Source organism: Triturus cristatus, chromosome 8, assembly GCF_964204655.1.
Source record: "Triturus cristatus chromosome 8, aTriCri1.1, whole genome shotgun sequence".
In the NCBI taxonomy this organism is placed as follows: Eukaryota; Metazoa; Chordata; class Amphibia; order Caudata; family Salamandridae; genus Triturus; species Triturus cristatus.
The window spans coordinates 59,098,030-59,118,729 of NC_140591.1; the positions used below are offsets into that span (position 1 = coordinate 59,098,030).

A 20,700-nucleotide genomic window follows, 5' to 3' on the forward strand; every position below is an offset into this window, starting at 1 on the left:
ACATGGAGCCACTGTCCTCGGCACATGGAACACTTACCCGCTGTCCACTGCACATGGAACACGGAGCTACTGTCCACTGCACATGGAACATTAGGCTACTGTCCACGGCACATGGAACACTAGGCTACTGTTCACGGCACATGGAACACTAGGCTACTTTCCACTGCACATAGAACACGGGGCTACTGTACACTGCACGTGGAGCCACTGCCCACTACAAGTAGAACAAGGAGCCGCTGTTCACTGCAAATAGAACATGTAGCCACTGCCCACTGCACATGGAGCCACTGTACATGGAACATGGAGCCACTGCACATGGAACATGGAGCTGCTGTCCACTGCACATTGAACATGGAGCTGCTGTCCACTGCACATTGAACATGGAGCTGCTGTCCACTGCACATTGAACATGGAGCCGCTGTCCACTGCACATTGAACATGGAGCCGCTGTCCACTGCACATGGAACATGGGGTCACCGTCCACTGCACATGGAACACGGGGTCACTGTCCACTGCCTTTGGCACAGGGAAAAAGGGACCCACTGATCCCTGCATGTGGGATGCAGACCTTGCAGCTCTCGGCATAAGGAACGTGGGATCCGCTGGACAGGGAAAGAGGGAGCCACTGACCCCTGCATGTGGGATGCGGACCCTTCGGCTCTCTGCATAAGGAATGTGGACTCCGCTGGACAGGGAAAGAGGGAGCCACTGACCCCTGCATGAGGGATGCGGGCCCTTCGGCTCTCTGCATAAAGAACGTGGAATCCGCTGGACAGGGAAAGAGGGAGCCACTGACCCCTGTATGAGGGATGCGGACCCTTCGGCTCTCTGCATAAGGAACGTGCAATCCGCTTGACAGGGAAAGAGGGAGCCAGTGACCCCTGCATGTGGGATGCGGACCCTGCAGCTCTCTGCATAAGGAATGTGGGATCCACTGGACAGGGAACGAGGGACCCACTGCCCCTGCATGTGGGATGCGGACCTTGCGGCACTCTGCATAAGGAATGTGGGATCCGCTGGACAGGGAAAGAGGGAGCCAGTGACCCCTGCATGTGGGATGCGGACCCTGCAGCTCTCTGCATAAGGAATGTGGGATCCACTGGACAGGGAACGAGGGACCCACTGCCCCTGCATGTGGGATGCGGACCTTGCGGCACTCTGCATAAGGAATGTGGGATCCGCTGGACAGGGAACGAAGGACCCACTGACCCCTGCATGTGGGATGCGGACCTTGCGGCTCTCTGCATAAGGAATGTGGGATCCGCTGGACAGGGAACGAGGGACCCACTGACTCCTGCATGTGGGATGCGGACCCTTCCCGGGTGTACAGGTCACGGCCTGTGGGGTGCTGTATTCATTCTAATATATGCGCACCCTGCCCACAGGGGCCGGCATCTGGCACTTGGAAATGTTCCAGATGCGGCCTCTTGATGAGCTGGATTTCACAACATACAATCAAGGTAAGGTGCAGAGTCTGAGTGATGCACTCACATGCCGTCTCTAGCGCCTTGAGGCCGCTGGGTCTGTATCGCGATCACCTCACTATAGTGTGCTTCTATCCCTGGCATCATGAGTTAACCGGTGATTGGCTGCAGTTGTTCTCTCAATCTAGCGCCAAGTCGCCCTGCTTGTTGCTGCCAGTCGCCACCCTTCGTCTACCACACGATCCCTAAAGCGCCTTGAAGTGTTGGTGAGGACTTCCTGTATTCACCGAGGCTTCCTTCGTCCATAGGGACTCAGGTGCCTGGACTGGTAGTGCCTAGGGTCACACAAAGCATCTCAGGGTCACCGTGACTCACCCCCCCCAAGAGGCCACGAGAGCAGTAGGTGAGCAGGTAAATAGGGTGTGGGTGGTGCCCGCACGCCCTGAGCCTCGGCTGTGCCCATGAACCACCGTGACCTGGCTGGGCTGGGTCCGCCGCCTCCAGGGTGAGACACCGGGTGGGTTCCCTAGCAGTAGCTGCCCCGACGGTTTATCACGCCTGAAGGTCTCTGGGCGCTGTCCCTAGGCGCCGGGAGATAAAGTGATTTTACCAAAATCAAAGGATGTTGAGCCAACGCGGAGACTCGAACCTGGATTCCCAGCTCCAAAGTGGGCGGCTCTGGCCGTTGCACCACATCCTCTCCAACTGCTACGTAGGATAGAATCCCTTATACGGAGCCCCGAGGGAACTCCACATCTGGGGCCCAAGAAACCATGGTCAGTAGGGCGAGCCCGGCAGTGGGCGTGGCCTAGGTATTCCCCGGTTTCAACTAGCAGCGTTTGCTTATCCCTACACCACTTGCACTGCGGCATGTGCCACACCCGCCGAGCTGCCCACTCAGACTGGAGCCACATCCGGCCGGTGACGTCAGCGCCCGGCCCGGCGGATGCACATTTCCAGTCCATTATCGGGGGAGACTCCCCTGCCCGCGCCGGCCCCAGCCCTCCTCAGCCGCATCTGTCACGGCCGCCATCGGCTCTCAAGCGCTCTAAATATTTCAGGGCGGCGGAGACGGCGCAGTCACTGCAGTGATGGAGATATAATGAGGCTGAGCCGGAGGGGGCGGGGCAGGGAGAGGCACCAGGACAGGAATAACACAGAGGACCCTGGGCTGGGGGGGTATCAGGCAGGACACACAGAGGACCCGGGGCTGGGTGGGGGTATGAAGGAGAACACACAGAGGACCCTGGGTTGGGTGCGGGGTATCAGGCAGGACACACAGAGGACCCAGGGCTGGGTGGGGGTATCAAGCAGAACACACAGAGGACCCTGTGCTGGGTATCAGGCAGAGGACCCTGGTGTGGGTGGGGGTATCATGCACAACACAGAGGGCCTTGGGCTGGGGGGGGGGGTATCAAACAGAACACACAGAGGACCCTCTGCTGGATGGGAGGGGGGTGGCAGGCAGAACACAGAGGGCCCTGGGCTGGGGGGGTATCAGGCAGAACACACAGAGGGCCCTGGGCTGGGGGGGTATCAAGGAGAACAAACAGAGGGCCCTGGGCTGATTCGGGGGTGAGGGGTATCAGGCAGAACACACAGAGGACCCTGGGCTGGGGGGAGGGGGGGGGGGGGAGTATCAGGCAGGACACACAGAGGACCCGGGGCTGGGGGGGTATCAGGTAGGACACACAGAGGACCCGGGGCTGGGTGGGGGGGGGGGTATCAGGCAGGACACACAGAGGACCCTGGGCTGGGGGGAGGGGTATCAGGCAGGACACACAGAGGACCCGGGGCTGGGGGGGTATCAGGTAGGACACACAGAGGACCCGGGGCTGGGTGGGGGGCAACAAGGAGAACACACAGAGGACCCTAGGCTAGGTGGGGGGCATCAGGCACAACACACAGAGGACCCTGGGTTGGGTGCGGGGTATCAGGCAGGACACACAGAGGACCCGGGGCTGGGGGGGGGGGGGGGTGTCAGGCAGGACACACAGAGGACCCGGGGCTGGGGGGGGGGTGTCAGGCAGGACACACAGAGGACCCGGGGCTGGGGGGGTTGTCAGGCAGGACACACAGAGGACCCGGGGCTGGGGGGGGTATCAGGCAGGACACACAGAGGACCCGGGGCTGGGGGGGGTATCAGGCAGGACACACAGAGGACCCTGGGCTGGGTGGGGGTGTCAGGCAGAACACACACAGAGGACCCTGTGCTGGGTGGGGGTATCAGGCAGAACACACAGAGGACCCTGGTGTGGGTGGGGGTATCATGCACAGCACAAAGGGCCTTGGGCTGGGGGGGGCGGGTATCAAACAGAACACACAGAGGACCCTCGGCTGGATGGGAGGGGGGTGGCAGGCAGAACACAGAGGGCCCTGGGCTGGGTATCAGGCAGAACACACAGAGGACCCTGGGTGGGGGAGGAGGGGAGGGGTATCAGGCAGAACACACAGAGGACACTCGGCTGGGTGGGGGTATCAGGCAGAACACACAGAGGGCCTGGGGCTGAGTGGGGGAGGGGGTATCAAGCAGAACACACAGAGGGCCCGGGGCTGAGTGGGGGAGGGGGTATCAAGTAGAACAGAGGGCCCTGGGCTGGTGGGCATCAAAGCCCCCTACCTTAAAACGCAGAAAGGAGAAAATCAAAAAGCCTGGCAACTGGCCGGAGGACCCACCCCCCTTCTCCACCACTCTGCAAATGCACCTCATGGGGCGCTGCTGGGGGATGAAGTACCCGTGGCTCCATAGGGTCCTTGGGGGCCAACAAGCCCTCCTGTTACGTCCAGTAAGTCCCACACAGGGGGACTGCTGAGAGGTCTTTGGAGTCCACGCCACCTTTCTACACCACTCTGCAACGTGCCGGCGCCCACATCAGTGGTACCCGACAGGCAGCAGGAAGAGACAGGTGCTGTTAAGCGTAAAACCACAGCAGGGCCCTGCGGTGCCCTGGAGCACATTCTGCATCATTACAGCCACTTGGCACTACCACTCACCCCTGAAGGTCGTGCCACGCCGTGAGATCCCATTACAACTCAATCTACATTCACTTGGAACCTGCAGCAGCCACTCCTGGTGTAAGGAGGGAACCCCGGGCTGCTTCTCAACCCCCCTCTCCCGCCCTCGCAGCCCTGCCACCCAGAGCCTGGCCTTCCCAGGGTGGTACAAGCTCCGATTTAGAGCAGTGTGCTACTGTTACAAAGCCCTGAATAACAAAGGTCCCCGATATTTGCAGCCGTTTATCAGACCTTACGTACCCCAGGGGAACCTTAGATCAGCCGGGGAGAGGCCGGCAACTGTTCCCCGATTCAAGGACGTACGCATGGGCGGGAGCTCGTTTGGCTACCTGGCGCCTAAATTGTGGAATGCTCCGCCCGCAGAAGGTCGTCCGGCCCAATAGGAAGACTTGTTCAGAACAAAAACTTAAAACCTATGTTTTTTAGCGAAGGGTGAAGGGGGGGGGGGGGGTTGATAACTGCATTCAGGCGGGTGGACACATGTACCTAGCGCTGCGACACCTCTAATGAGGGAGCTATGCACTTTAGAAATCGGATTATTATTATAGATTATTTCTCATCGCCTAGGGGTGTCATCTCACTCGCTTGGTTACAGGTTGGGGGAGGCCCTCTGTAGTAGGTGGTACTCTGTAACCAGGACTACAGTCCCCTCCAGACTCGATACATTAAAATCTTTAGTTACCTGGACACCTAGAGAGCAACCCAGAAGTGGGCATGGGGGAGGAGCTGCTGGCTGCCTCAGAAAATGAAATATAAACCTTTGTGAGCGTGGGTTAGGGCAGTGGGGTCAGCAGCAGGAAGGGGGCTCACAAGCAGTGAATGTGGAGAGGACCCCCCTGGGCAGGGTCAGCCTAGGACAGACAATAGGCCCAGCCACCAAAATAAATGTGGCCCCCATCAGCAGGCCAGAGAGCTAAAAAAGTGGCCCATGTTTGCAAACAGAGGTAGTTTTGATAACCTATCCTGAAAGGAGCGCCTCAGTTCACAATGTTCACAAATCTATTATTCAAGTGATGGTTTCGAGCAAAAAAAAAAAAAAAAAAAAAAAAAAAAAAAAAGGTCCATAGACAGTCTTTGATAAATTTCAAACTCTGTGGTTTATTTAAAAAACCTTTCAAATTGTTAGATCCATACAATATAGTAACAAATCAATCAGCCAACGTGTTTCCAGCCATGACGGGATTTAATGAACCAGCCCGGAGAGAAGGCGCGCTGGATTTGAATGCGCTACTAGTCAGACAACTTCCTCATTAATGGGATGGATGGAACAGGAAATTCGGAGCAGATTATCAATACATAATTTGGAGCCCTGATGATGTCCAAGTGTGGACGAAACGCGTTGGCTGATTGATTTGTTTTTTTAAATAAACCACAGAGTTTGAAATTCATCAAAGACTGCCTAAGAACCTTTTTTTAGCACAACACCATTACTTGAATAATAGATTTGTGAACATTGTGAACTGAGGCGCTCCTTCCAGGACAGGTTATGAATTCTTGTTGATTAGTGGCCCAGGGGTGGAGGGACCATTGAAAGTTGATGAACTACCTAATCGACTAACCGGTATTACACACCACTGCGCACCCCTCCTAGCCCTCACCGCCTATCGAGTTGGAGGTAGTTTTGAACGTCAAAAGACATGCTGTATAATTGTTTTGCAAAGCACAGAAGACTGCATAGATTTAAGCTTGTTGCAGTCAATGTTTGTTTTAAAATCAGGGAACATCAACAGTGTCAACCGGCCCGGAACACTACAAAACAGGCCTAGAAACAGCCAAAATACTAGCTCACACACTGACTTGGCAGACCAGCCCACCGGGCACTGCCTGCCCTACAGGCCAGTCCGACCCTACTCCTGGGCAGTCAGACCAGCCCACCGGGCACTGCCTGCCCTACAGGCCAGTCCGACCCTACTCCTGGGCGGTCAGACCAGCAGGCACTGAGCCAGGAAGAAACCCACATATAGCCAGCCACTGGCCTCAGCACCCCCCCCCCAACCTCTCCCCCACCCCGAACCGGGAGCAGTGAGAACCTTCAATGGTGCCTCCGGAGAACTGCACTGTCCGAGCCAGTAGTGAGCGCCTAAACCGATGGGGGGCGCTACATCAATAGAAAAACAAACTAGTATCAATTTTAGTTTTCACTTTCTCGTTATTAAGAGGACTAAGTGCCACAGGGAAGGCTTCTAGGCGCTCGAAGCGTTGTATTCTTGAATTTCACAGGGACAAACACTGTGCTGTCACAAATCTGGAAACTATCCGGCCATCTCATTCAAGGGGACCCGCGCTGAGGCCAGACGTGCCTGGCAGCACCACGAGTGGTGCGGGTAACCGTGAGCGGTGCGGGTAGTGCCTGGTAGCGCCGTGAGTGGTAGAGGCAGGTGCCTGGCAGCGCCGTGAGCGGCGCAGGTAGCGCCTGTGGTGCACATAGTGCCTGGCAGCGCCGTGAGTGGTGCAGGTAGCGCCTGGCAGCGCCATGAATAGAGCAGGTAGCGCCTGGCAGCACCGCGAGTGATGCCTCGGCACAGCTGGGCGCTGCCTTCCGGTACGCCAGAAGGGCGCTCCCCACCCCCGGACTAGTTTTACTCACACACAGTCACCTCCTGCTTGACGTTCGCAGGCGGGCCTCGAGGCGCTTCGCATCTCTAATCTCATTACTCATGAGCTCTGAAGGGACGTTGAGCCCTCGGGGGCCTGAAGCAGAGTTTGGCAACTTCCTAAGTAACCCCGTCCCCCCTGCGGTTGCGCCCTCCCGCCCGTGGAGGGGCAGTACACGAAGCCCTACAAGGAGGCCCGAGTCACCGACAGAGGGGGGTGGGGGCAGAGCAGCTGCGCCACTCCCAGCCCGGTCGAGGTGGGATTGGAACAAGAAGGCAGGGGGCGTCTGAAGCCACGCGTGGCTCCTCGGCTGCCAGGGTTCAACCACAGGCCGTGCCGAAGGGTGAGAGCGCCCAAGCACCTGTGGTGCAAGAGACAGGGTGACCCCAAAAAAGTGCAGCGCCGGAAAAGACGGCTAGTTCATTCCCACCCTCGACCTGTCCGGACAACCTCAATGTTATTAAAAGGACTCTCACCCCTGGAGCGCTTTACCGCGGAGCGCTTTACCGCTGAGCCCCCACCCATCCCCCACTCCGGACATCGTCTGTCTCCGGGAGGGCTCGACCTGGCCAGTCAAGGGAGCTCTCTAGGCCAGCACAAGGAGCTAGAATTAAGATTGCCAAAAGTTATCCTATTTTATCATGAAATGTTAGCCCCTCAAGAGGTGAACACCCGTGGACACGCCCTAAGCCGGGGATGGAAACCAAGGCCATTCTTTGGGGTCAGGGCCCATAACCTGCCCTAAAGGAAAGGTGAGGCATCTAAGCGCGGAGTCGGAACCGTCACAGCTCTCTAAGGAGAGAAGCAGCCAGGCTAGGTCAGAAACAAGGTCAGGATCGGGAACCCACCGAAAAGACCGCAATAAAAGCCCAGGAACCTAAATATGTGATTAGGACCCGTGGCCACCCTCCAGGGCCAGCACCCCTTCCCATGCCCTAAGTTTCAGGCGCCAGGGACTTAAGCACGAGGTTAGAACCCGGATGTCATCTGGGGTCAGGACCCATAACCTAATGAAAGGTCATGGACCAGGAACCTGAAGCCAGGGCCAGGAACGGATATCAGCGTATATGGACAGGACAAGAGCCGCTTAATCTATGAACCAGGAAGTAGAATAGCGCTAGCAATGAGAGGCGGGAACTCAGGACCGCCTCCCAGGGTTGGATTGGGATTAAAAATCGCCCCGGGCACGCTAAAAAAAGTGGCCCACATGTGCATATTGCCTTTCCGCAAAACACTGCATCGGTGAAATTTTATTTAAAAAAAAAAGGGGGGGGGGGAGGGGAGTTTTAAAAAAAAATGCACAAATCAGTTTACACTGGTGAAACACACCTGAAAAACAAGTGAGGCCACGTTTGCTCAGGCCCCCTGTCCCCGCTCAATATGCACATTTATATATTAATGGGCCGGCCCAGCGAGAGAAATGGAGTGACACCCCTGCCCTTGATAAAAGGGTAAAAAGAACAATTGATGGACAGAATGCAGAACAATGTCATACATTCACCCCAGTACAGACATCTGGGCCTAAATCCATCGTTTTTTTGCTCACCATGCCATTCCAGTTAGAACCCAGCCATGTGCAAATCAGTCTTGACCCTGTGCCTCATGGGAACAGTCCAGCCCTAACTGCCAGGCCAGGTCCTCCCTGGACTGGAAACAAGCATCCTAGGACCGGTTTCGGGGTTTCAGCCCTCATCAGCCAGGATAGCTTGACTCCAGTGGCGCACACTGAGCCCGGGACCCACATCTGGGCATACCCGTCCCACTCTTGATAAAAGTGTGGTAATGGAAGCCCATCTGCCTCCAGGAAGGCCACTCAGGCACCCACTGGGTCGCTGGCAGCATCGACGACGCAGAAACCGCCCAAATCCCCCACTTGGCTACTCAAAAAACAGCCCACGGCTGGAATTCGGATACCGGCCCTCGGGCATTGCCCGAGTGCTCGCGTTACCAATCCGATGCTGCCACCTCCCCCCGGAAGGACTGCCCCCCCAAAACTCCCCTTTAGTAGATTTTAGACTAAAAACCAGCCCCCAGCTAAAATAGCAAGGGGGCAGCACAGGTGGGGGGGATCCGTGCCAATGTTGGTGATTTGCACAAACAAAAAAAATGCCAATAAAATGAATTAAAATTGCACTGATTTATACAGTGATTTTGCAGACAGGTCCGGCTCTCAATGAGCGCTTCGATTCTATAAAGCACTTATAAAGCGCGTAGCTACCCGTAGGCATCTCAGCGTGGACAGTGCGGCGACGGCTCATGAAGGAGATTTGATTGGACCTATTATGAAAGAGCCAAGTCATTAATAGTTTCCGGAAAGGAAGTTCCTTTTTGGCAGAGAGCGGGGGAGGCTATTCCACCATTTAGCCGCATTGTATGCAAAGGTCCGCCCTCCGTATTGGCCCTTCCGGCCATAGGTACTTTGGACAAACATGCATTGGAGGATGCAAAGTTCTCTAGGAGGATAACAATGAGCGGGCATCAAAGGCCCTTCGCCAAGGAGCGCCCTGTGGGCGATACAAAGTGATTTAAATTTGATCCTCTCAGCCACTGGGAGCCAATGAAGAGAGCTCAGGGCGCGTCGGCGGATCGATGCCGGGGTATACCCGCAGTCCGCTGATTGTGGTTTTAGGAGCGCCCAAGTAGAGTGACTTACGCTGGACACCCTGGCTTCAAGGAGAGATCGGAGCCACTAACCACATTCAGAAGGCATGACCACACCATAAACAAATGGGGCTGATTCCCAACCACACCCTGTCCAAAAGGCAAAAATCATGTCTCCATCAAGGAGAGGCACAACCCCCACCAACCACCAATCCTTCCATGAAAGGCCCGGACCTCAGAACGCACGCCCACGCAAGAGCCTAGGGCGCCACTGGTCTGGAACCCCACTATACCCCGCGTAAAAAGTCCTGCTCCCCGACCTCACCCTTGAAGAGGGGCCGGACCCCCGACTGGTTCAGTCCCATTCAAGGGGCTACGGTCCTTGCCCAGACCTTTAAATAGACGAGGACCCTCCAAGGGGACCAGTAGGGGCGGCGACTTCAAGTAACAGGGGGCGCAGGATCTAAGAAGCCCCGGAAGTAGTGATATATGTTCCAGAGAGCCCCGGAAGTAGTGATATGTTGTTTCTTGGATAGAAAATAGTCAAAGGAGGCCCTTAAGAATGCAGAGAGGTTTCCTTGTGGTTTACTTCCGGGGGAAACCGGAAGCAGTGGGAGATATGCCGACATTTACAATAAACACAACATTTGTTCATAAATTCCCCCTACCTGTGCACAAACACCCTTACAATGTCCATAGTGAAAGCGCACTGTCCAGCAATGTACCCCAATTATGCCCTCTTAGCCAAGACCCCCAGATAAAGCCCAGAAGGGTATCAACACTCTCCCACGCACATGTGTGTTCTCCAATAACCTCCAGCTGTCACTAGGACCCCGCCCCCCCAGGAGCCCACCAATAGCAGGAGCAGCAGTCACTTACCCATCAGAAGAAGCAGGACCAGCAGCTGTGGCACAGGGTGGCCCATGGCTCTGCTCCTGCCAAGTCGTTCTCTCTGCCCCCCTGGGCGCTGCCTACGCCCAGCCACACGTGATGCTGGCACGATCCAGTCTATGCATCCACAGATCCAGCCAGAGCGGGGGTCCCAGGCGTCCTTCAGGGGTCAATCCAGGGGTTTGAAAGCTCTGATATCACACATACAGGTACAACTCACGCCGCGCGGCCATGGCCTCCGGCCTCCGGAGGAAGAAAGGCATGTCCAGGTGCCCGTGCCAGCTGCGGGGGCAAGGGTGCCCAGGAAAGCGACGTCTGCCTCCTGGAGAACGCCAGCCCCTTCCAGGCACTCCCGGTTCCTGTCAATCACCAGAGACTGCAAGGGCAACGTTCGGTCCCTGCCCGAGGGCAGTGAGCCCACTGGACCACGGGCTCAAGGGACAGGGGTCACACAGTCACTGCCGGCGCTGGCCTCTCCCACGGTGGCACCGCACAACGAACCGCGGATCCGTGCACCTGGAAGAAACAGAACAACAAGGGTGAGGGCATCTCCCAGGGTTTGCTGTGAATCCAATCGCATCAGGGTCACAAGTCTTTGACACACTGCCCACCAATGCCAAATACGCATGCTGCCCACCAGTGGCGACCGCACAAACTGCCCAATCATCGCCTGCTCCTCAAAGAGCCACTTGTGCATGTCCCTCGCACTGCCCACTAACTCCACCCGCAGACCACGGTGCCACATGTATACACTGTCCACCGGTACCAAGTACACTTGCTGCCCAACAGTACCAATTGTACACAATGCCCACCAGTGCCAACCGTGCAAACAGCCCATTCACCAGCTCCTCAAAGTGCCACTTGTGCAGGTCCCTCGCACTGCCCACGAAGCCAAATATACACACTGCCCACCAGTGCCAACCGCTCACACTGCCGACCATTGCCAAATACACACGCTGCCCAACAGTGGCAACTGAACAAACAGCCCAATCATCGCCAGCTCCTCAAAGGGCCATTTGCGCAGGTCCCTCGCACTGCCCGCTAGAGACAACTCCAGACACTGACCACAAAGGCAAATGTACACACTGCCCACCAGTGCCAAATACACACGCTGCCCAACATTGCCAACTGAACAAACTGCCCTATCATTGGCTGCACCTCACAGGGCTACTTGTGCAGACCCCGCCCACTGCCCGCTAGAGCTAACTCCACCCACTGGCCATGATGCCAAATGTACACACTGCCCATCAGTACTGTGAAATTTTTAGGGCAACTTCAGACTGTATTCAAAATCAAAAACATCAACAACAACATTACAAAGAGAGAAGCTAACACTCAAATAGAAAAGTACAAAAATATTCTTTAATTTAGATTTTTTTGTTATTATTGATGAAATGGATAAAGTTCATAATCAAAACTAAACCACTTACATGCCACATTCATCCGTCTACAGGTAGTGTCAAATTGCATTCTAAGGGTTTTAGAGTCACACATCTTTTTTATATTCTTCACACCCTTTTTTCGGTGATTGGTTTCTATTTGGTTTTGCTTAACTTAATGAAAAGTTATTTTGTCATAAGAATTTTAAAATTGTAGGCCTTTGGCCAATAGCCCGTAACGGAGAGTAGCGACACCTTATACAGTTGAAATGTTTATATTTACAGAGAACCTACACAGAGGTGGCTTTCCTGAAGAAGGCATGTGTTTGCCGAAACGCGCGTAGATGATGACATGAAACCACCCGAGAACTGTAATCGCTTCACGACACAGACATAATGTTCTGTTGTTTTTTGTTCTTTGAATCCCAATTAGAACATTCAGTTCTTTGTATAATACTGAGACAACAACCAATATTGTAAAAACTTTATGTATACAATTATGTCCAGTATAACTCTGTTCTAAACGTTTGTTATTGTGAACATATTAAGTATTGGAGTTTATAGGTTGTATGAGTAGACGGATGGATGTGGCATGTATGTGGTTTATTTTTGATTATGAACTTTATCCATTTCATCAATAATAATAATAAAATAAAAGAATATTTTTGTACTTTTCTATTTAACCCCTTGGCTGCGGCAGGAATTCCGCCGCAGCGCTGGGGGGGGGTTTGGGGGCAGCGCGGTGGCGCTGTGCTCATGACGGAGCCACTCCGTCATGAGTCACGGTTGAGCTGTGCTCATGACGGAGTGGTTCCGTCATGACTCCGCCCACTGCGCTAATCGCCCGCACAGGCGGGGAATTAGCGCCGCGTGGGCGGAGCGGCGGCCAACAGCCGCAGCATGACGGAACCACTCCGTCTTGAGCACACGGCACCCGTGGCTCATGACGGCGTGGCTCCGTCATGAGCGGGGAAGGGGTTAAGAGTGTTTGCTTCTCTCTTTGTAATGTTGTTGATGTTTTGAATGCAGTCTGAAGCTGCCACAGGACTTTCACAGTATGTATTTCCCTGCCTAGAGGACCTTCTGACCAGTAGCCGGGGTCTCCTCATCTTTACAGTCACACTGCCTATCAGTGCCAACCTTACACACGGACCAATCATTGCCAGCTCCTCACAAGGCCATGTGTGCAGGCCCCTCGCACTGCCCGCTAACTCCACACACAGACCACAATGCCAAATGTACACAGTTGCTGGCCTGTACCAGCTGCGCACCCTGCCCACTTATTGCGAGCTTCTGACACTGCTCACCATTGCAGGACTGTCACACAGCCTCCCAGCGCCCGCACTGCCCTCAGTGGGAACATCTCACACTGCCTTGCTACCAGTATGCATCACAGCACTGGTCACTTCTGCTCAGAGCGATGACCAAGGCCATGCGGGCCAGCGTGGGAGCCGCAAACCACTGGTCACTCCCACGGCAGGCCACCCAGAGCAAAGGCCTAGGCCATGCAGGCCATCAGACCACTGGTCATTCCCACTACAGGCCGCCCAGAACGATGGCCTAGCCCACGCAGGCCAGCGTGGGCGCAGCAGACCTAGTCACTTCCACCGCAGGCCGCTCAGAGCAACGGCCTAGGCCGTGCGTGCCAGCGTGGGAGCCGCAGACCACTGGTCATTCCCACTACAGGCCGCCCAGAGCAATGGCCTAGGCCATGCAGGCCAGCGTGGGAGCAGCAGACCACTGGTCACTCCCACTGCAGGCCACCCAGAGCGATGACCTAGGCCATGCGGGCCAGCAGACCACTGGTCATTCCCACCACAGCCTGCCCAGAGTGATGGCCTAGGCCATGCAGGCCAGCGTTGGAGCAGCAGACCACTGGTCACTCCCACTGCAGGCTGCCCAGAGCGATGGCCTAGGCCATGCAGGCCACCGTGGGAGCAGCAGACCACTGGTCACTCCCAACGCAGGCCGCTCAGAGCGATGGCCTAGGCCATGCGGGCCAGCGTGGGAGCAGCAGACCACTGGTCATTCCCATTGCAGGCTGCCCAGAGCGATGGCCTAGGCCATGCGGGCCAGCGTGGGAGCAGCAGACCACTGGTCACTCCCAACGCAGGCCGCTCAGAGCGATGGCCTAGGCCATGCGGGCCAGCGTGGGAGCAGCAGACCACTGGTCACTCCCAATGCAAGCCGCCCAGAGCGATGGCCTAGGCCTTGTGGGCCAGCATGGGAGAAGCAGACCACTGGTCACTCCCAACGCAGGCCGCTCAGAGCGATGGCCTAGGCCATGTGTACCCGCAAACATTTTCCCATAAAGTTTGATCTGTGATGTGTCGCAGGGCCGCCTAGATGCATGCAGGGTGACAGTAAGGGGTAGGGTTGGCAGCAAGTGCATGTAAGGGAAGCAGAGCTCACACACATCTAGCAGCCAAACTGCACAATATGAGACCAGAAAACATGGGATTAACCAAACTGTGTGATCCTGGGCAATTGTTTTACCTAACCTTCTGTCATGTTTTCATTATCACATACAAGAGGTCCTGGACATACATGACTTGAGGATGCGCGCTGTACAAAACCTTCTGCTGGGTTTGATTTAATACACTACAATGATGTTCATGTGTAACAAGAACCCAGGACACCCAAAGAATGCACACTGACGACTGACTTGCCTCGTAGGTCACTATTGGCATTGTTGTGGGGTGGGGTTGAACTTTTCCCTTCAAAACACATACTTTTCAATGCACTGATATATGATTCAACGTACTGCGGGCAAACGCACCTACGTGTTAATGAAATGCACTTTTTTGAATTTTGCGGCGACTTTGTCATACTTTTACTGCAAGATGTCTGTAAAAATGAAGGGGTTTCTAAAGGTAAGAGGAATAACCGAGGCCCGTCAGTTATACTAAGTGGACTTTTTATCTCTGCAGGGCAAACGCCGTACATGCTTCACACAAACTATTTTTTTCTGGAAGAGAGAAAGGACGGCGATGATAAAAAGTAACCTAGGTCCGTCGACAAAAGACCTTTTTATTCATTGGTAAATAAAATGTTAGATGGAACTGCTGAATTATGTCCACGTTCCTCGGGCACAAAGATGCCCTTTCTATCGCCGTGTGTTAAACTATCGCGATAGCTAAGACGATAGCGGCACAGTATTTGCCGTTAGTCGTAGGACATGTTGAATATTTTGAATTTCCATGTGGCATTGTTCCAAAGCACCTGCCCCTACCCCGAGAATTTAAGCAAATCCCTGTGGAGCGGGCAGCGGTTGGCACCCTGGGCACCAGACAGTGGCAGAGAAAACAGAGGCTTCAAAGACCCAGAACAAAGGACCGAGAACAAAGCCTGGAGGTGAAGGCAGACGGGAGGCGCCGCCGGGGTGAGTAAACCTCCGAAGAGTCCCTCAAGAGGAATCAGCGAGATATGCATTGCATCACGGTCCCCGGAGTAACAACAGACTCGCAGCACGTGCAGTATGTCGGGATATGCACTCCCAGGCTAGAGTACAGATCAAGCTGTCGGGATATGCCCTCCCAGGTCACAGTACAGCTCAAGCTGTCGGGATACGCACTCCTATGCGAGAGGACAGCAACAGGCTGTCGGGATACGCAATCCGAGGCCAGAGTACAGCGACCGACTGTCAGGATATGCACTCCCATGCCAGGGTACAGCGACCGACTGTCAGGATATGCACTCCCAGGCCAGGGTACAGCGACCGACTGTCAGGATATGCACTCCCAGGCCAGGGTACAGCGACCGACTGTCAGGATATGCACTCCCAGGCCAGGGTACAGCGACCGACTGTCAGGATATGCACTCCCAGGCCAGGGTACAGCGACCGACTGTTAGGATATGCACTCCCAGGCCAGAGTACAGTGACAGGATGTCAGGATATGCACTCCCAGGCCAGAGTACAGTGACAAGCTGTCGGCATATGCACTCCCAGATCAGAGTACAGTGACAGGCTGTCGGGATATGCACTCCCAGATCAGAGTACAGATCAGGCTGTCGGGATATGCACTTTAAGGCCAGAGTACAGCGACAGGCTGTTGGGATACGCACTCCCAGGCCAGAGGACAGTGACAGGCTGTTGTGATATGCACTCCTAGATCAGAGTACAGATTAGGCTGTCGGGATATGCACTTTAAGGCCAGAGTACAGCGACAGGCTGTTGGGATACGCACTCCCAGGCCAGAGTACAGCAACCGACTGTCAGAATATGCACTCCCAGGCCAGAGTACAGTGACAGGATGTCAGGATATGCACTCCCAGGCCAGAGTACAGCGACCAACTGTCAGGATATGCACTCCCAGGCCAGAGTACAGTGACAGGATGTCAGGATATGCACTCCCAGGCCAGAGTACAGTGACAAGCTGTTGGGATATGCACTCCCAGGCCAGAGTACAGCGACCGACTGTCAGGATATGCACTCCCAGGCCAGAGTACAGTGACAAGCTGTTGGGAAATGCACTCCCAGATCAGAGTACAGATTAGGCTGTCCGGATATGCACTTTAAGGCCAGAGTACAGTGACAGGCTGTCGGGATATGCACTCCCAGATCAGAGTACAGATCAGGCTGTCATGATATGCACTCCCAGATCACAGTACAGATCAGGCTGTCAGGATATGCACTCCCAGATCAGAGTGCAGATCAGGCTGTCGGGATATGCACTCCCAGATCAGAGTACAGATCCGGCTGTCAGGATATTATGCACTCCCAGGATATGAACAGTAAGTCCCCTCTAGATGTCAGTGGGCTATCGAGATATGTACAATAAGACCTCTATAGATGCTAGTGGGTTGTCGTGGTATGTACAGTAAGGTCCCTATAGATGCCAGTGGGCTGTCGTCAGGGTATGTACAGTCTGACCTCTATAGATGCCAGTGGGCTGTCGTGGTATGTACAGTAGGACCCCTATAGATGCCAGTGGGCTGTCTTGGTATGTACAGTAGGACCCCTATAGATGCCAGTGGTCTGTCAGGAATCCAGATATGTACAATAAGATCCCTACATGCGCAATGGTCTGTCGGGATATGTATATTAAGACCCTATAGATGCCCTGGGCTGTCGGGATATCTACAGTAAGACCCCTATATGTGCAATGGGCTGTCGGGATAGGAACAGCAAGACCTCAATAACATGCCAGTGGGATGTCGAGATTTGTGCAGTAAGACCCCTCCCTATATGTGCAATGGGCAGTCAGGGTATGAACATTAAAGATCTCTATATGTACAATGGGCTGTCAGGATAGGAACAGTAAGACCTCTATAATATCCCAGTGGACTGTAGGGATATGTACAGTAAGACCCCTACAGATGCCAGTGGGCTGTTGGGATATGTACAGTAAGACCTCAATATGTGCAATGGGCTGTCTGGATATGTACAGTAAGACCCCTATATGTACAATGGGCTGCCAGGATATGAACAGTAAGACCCCTATAGATGCCAGTGGAGTGTAGGGATATGTACAGTAAGACCCCTTTAGATGCCAATGGGCTGTCAGGATATGAACAGTAAGACCCCTATAGATGCCAGTGGAGTGTAGGGATATGCACAGTAAGACCCCTTTAGATGCCAATGGGCTGTCAGGATATGTACAGTAAGACCCCTATAGATGTCAACAGGCTGTCTGGATATGTACAGTCAGACCCCTGTAGATGCCAATGGACTGTAGGGGTATACACAGTAAGACCCCTATATATGCAATGGGCTGTCAGGATATGAACAGCAAGACCCCTCTAGATGCCAGTGGGCTGTCGGGATATGTACAATAAGACCTCTATAGATGCAAGTGGGTTGTCGTGGTATGTACAGTAAGGTCCCTATAGATGCCAGTGGTCTGTCGTCAAGGTATGTACAGTCTGACACCTATAGATGCCAGTGGGCTGTCGTGGTATGTACAGTAGGACCCCTATAGATGCCAGTGGGCTGTTGGGATATGTACAGTAAGACCCCTATAGATGTCAATTGGCTGTCTGGATGTGTACAGTCAGACCCATATAGATGCCAGTGGACTGTAGGGATATGTACAGTCAGACCCCTGTAGATGCCAATGGACTGTAGGGGTATACACAGTAAGACCCCTATATATGCAATGATCTGTCAGGATATGAACAGTAAGACCTCTATAATATGCCAGTGGACTGTAGGGATATGTACAGTAAGACCCCTATAGATGCGAACGGGCTGTCGGGATATGTACAGTAAGACCCCTATATGTACAATGAACTGTCAGGATATGTACAATAAGACCCCTATAGATGCCAATGGACTGTCGGGATATGAACAGTAAAACCCCTATACATGCAGTGGGCTGTAAAGATATGTACAGTAAGACTCCTATATGTTCAATGGGCTGTCAGGATATGAACAGTAAGACCTCTATAAAATGCCAGTGGACTGTAGGGATATGTATAGTGAGACCCCTATAGATGCCCATGGGCTGTCGGGATATGAACAGTAAGACCCCTATACACGCCTACCGTCTGGATACGCTTTCCAAGAATACAGGGTTTGAGGATGGACTGCCGGGACCCGCGCTCTCTGACCCCGGAGGCCCTCGAGGGCCCAACAAAGTGATGCTATGGTGTACGTCATAATAATCGCTAAGGTCCCAAGGGCTGTCGGGATATGTATTTTAAGACTCCGGTCCATGCCTACTGTTAGCATGTTTTCCACGTGTGTGGCGGCGGACTGTCGAGACATGCAGTATTCCTTCTTCTAATTTACTTTAGTTCTAAAACCACACAACCCTGTGTGGCTTCTGCCCCCCCCCCCCCCCCAACCTCACCGGTCGTGATTACACCAACGCTCGTGGGGACTTCAAGAACCCGCAAGTCCATCTGTGACCTCAGTGAGGTCTGACGACACCAAGACATAACCTCAGAATCACCCCCCCCCTCCCTCATAAAATGACCCCCCTCTTGGCCCGAACCCACAGTATCGAGGGGGTCCTTCATTCCGACCCAAGCGGGGTCACTCCTTCAGCCTCCTAAACCGGACACTAACCCATGCCTCCCCCTTCTAAAACAGAACCCTCTCTCCCTGCCCCCCCACCCTCCCCCCCATGCCTGCCCCCTCCCCGGACAAGGCAGGGCACCCACCATTTGTGAGAGATACGCTGATGTGATCAGCACGCTAGAGCAGTGGGTTTGGTACCGGCTGCTGGACTGTGTGCACTCATAAGCACGGACTCCACCTTTCACCCAGCTGGGGGAGGAAAAACTGAAATTGCTTTTAAATTGTAGGGGGGGGGGGTACTGTATGGGGTTAGTCTATCCCAAGTGTCTCGCGTGAAAACGCTGTACAGCACACTTAGCAATCGTCAGAATAATCAAGTGTTCGGGGTGCAATGTTTAGGTGACGGAACGGCTATCCTATTACATGTTTATAGCTCGGTGTACAGAGTAAACAGTCTCTACGCGCTACAGTGTTTCTGGACGCACAGAAGCGGGCACGAGGCGCAAATGACAAGCACACAGGAGGGGGCCCAGCCCATGTCAACGGTCCCATCCCGTCCTCTGTTTACCTGCGCCCGGAAAGGGCCCGGGCTGGCCCTTGGCTCTCCTAGGGGTCCGGTGGCGACCTTTAGCCTCTCACACTGGTCCCTTGGCTCTCCTAGGGTACGGCGGCGGCCTCTACCCTCACACACTGGTCACTTGGCTCTCCCAGGGGTTCAGGTATACTTTCCCAGCCCTCCAAGGGTCCGGAGGAGGTCAAGCGGCTCTCTCCGGGGCAAGGAACTCTCTCGGGGTCAGAAGGTCCTCGCAGGGGGCCGGTGAATCTTGTGGGCTCTCTCGGGGTCCAGGCGGCTCCCCCAGGTGCCCGGAAGTGCCCCCTTCCCAGGGGTCAGAGGGTGCCCTTCGATTCTTCCAGGGGTCAGGCGGCTGTCCCAGGTCCAAGCGGTGCCCCTGGCTCTGCCCAGGACCAGGCAGTTCCTCTTCTAGCCTCCCAGGAGTCAGTCCATGCCCCTCCGCTGGTCCAGGGCTCAGTCGATGCCCCAGCGCTCGTCAGAGGGCCAGTCGAGGCTCCTCCGGTCGTCCAGGGGTCAGTCCCCTCCGGCCTCCAGGAGTCAGTCGAGGCTCCACCGGTCCTCCAAGGGTCAGTCTCCCCCAGTCCTTTAGGGGAGTCAGTCGATGCCTTTCCGCTCGTCAGAGGGTCAGTCTAGGCTCCTCCGGGAGTCAGTCGAGGCTCCTCCGGGAGTCAGTCGAGGCTCCTCCGGTCCTCCACTGGGGTCAGGCGTTACGGGACGGTAGAAAGGAAACAAGGGTCCCGGAGGGAAGGCGCTTTCTGATGGGCAGCGGGGAGAGACCACCTCCACCTGGACAGTATAAGCGCTGTTCCTGTGTCCGGCACACGGCGCGGGGAGGGCAGCGCCGAGCACCGCTGCAGGCTCCGGGTATCCAGGCTGGGACTCTGCGATCTCCTGGAGCTGCGGCGGCCGGGCAGGTTTACCACGAGCGTCAGGGAAGCTGGGAGCGCCGATCCCTCCGCTCCGGGGCGGGCTAGTCCCTCCCCCTCTCCCTCCTCTGGGCGAGTTCCCTCCGCCCCTCTGGGCTGGTCCAGCCTCCGCTGCCTCCTCCTCTGTGGGCTGGCCCTACCTGCCTCTCCTCCTCTGGGATCCACCCCTCCCCTTCTTGGGCTTCTCTTGTCTCGGGACCCGCCCGCCTCCTCCACCCTTACAATGGGCATCTTCCTCCCAGCCGAGTCTGTCATCCCGTCATCTTCTCCTCCACCGCTTCACAGCGCTCCCGGCTCCGGACACTCTCAGGGTGCAAAACATCGCTTTCCC

The 20,700-nt window shown here is 55.0% G+C and overlaps 1 protein-coding gene across 1 annotated transcript in view; it reads right to left on the reverse strand.

The window, feature by feature from the left end:
- The window catches only part of IGSF3 (immunoglobulin superfamily member 3), a 314,733-nt gene extending 294,291 nt beyond the window's left edge, over positions 1-20,442 (reverse strand). Inside the window, exons 1-3 of the mRNA XM_085620979.1 lie at positions 19,509-20,442; positions 19,438-19,459; positions 10,515-11,042 (exon numbers count right to left, since the gene is read on the reverse strand). Coding sequence (XP_085477105.1) covers positions 10,515-10,560 — 46 coding nt within the window. The 5' untranslated portion in view covers positions 10,561-11,042; positions 19,438-19,459; positions 19,509-20,442. The remainder of the gene's footprint in view (positions 1-10,514; positions 11,043-19,437; positions 19,460-19,508) is intronic.
- Between the last annotated feature and the right edge of the window lie 258 nt (positions 20,443-20,700).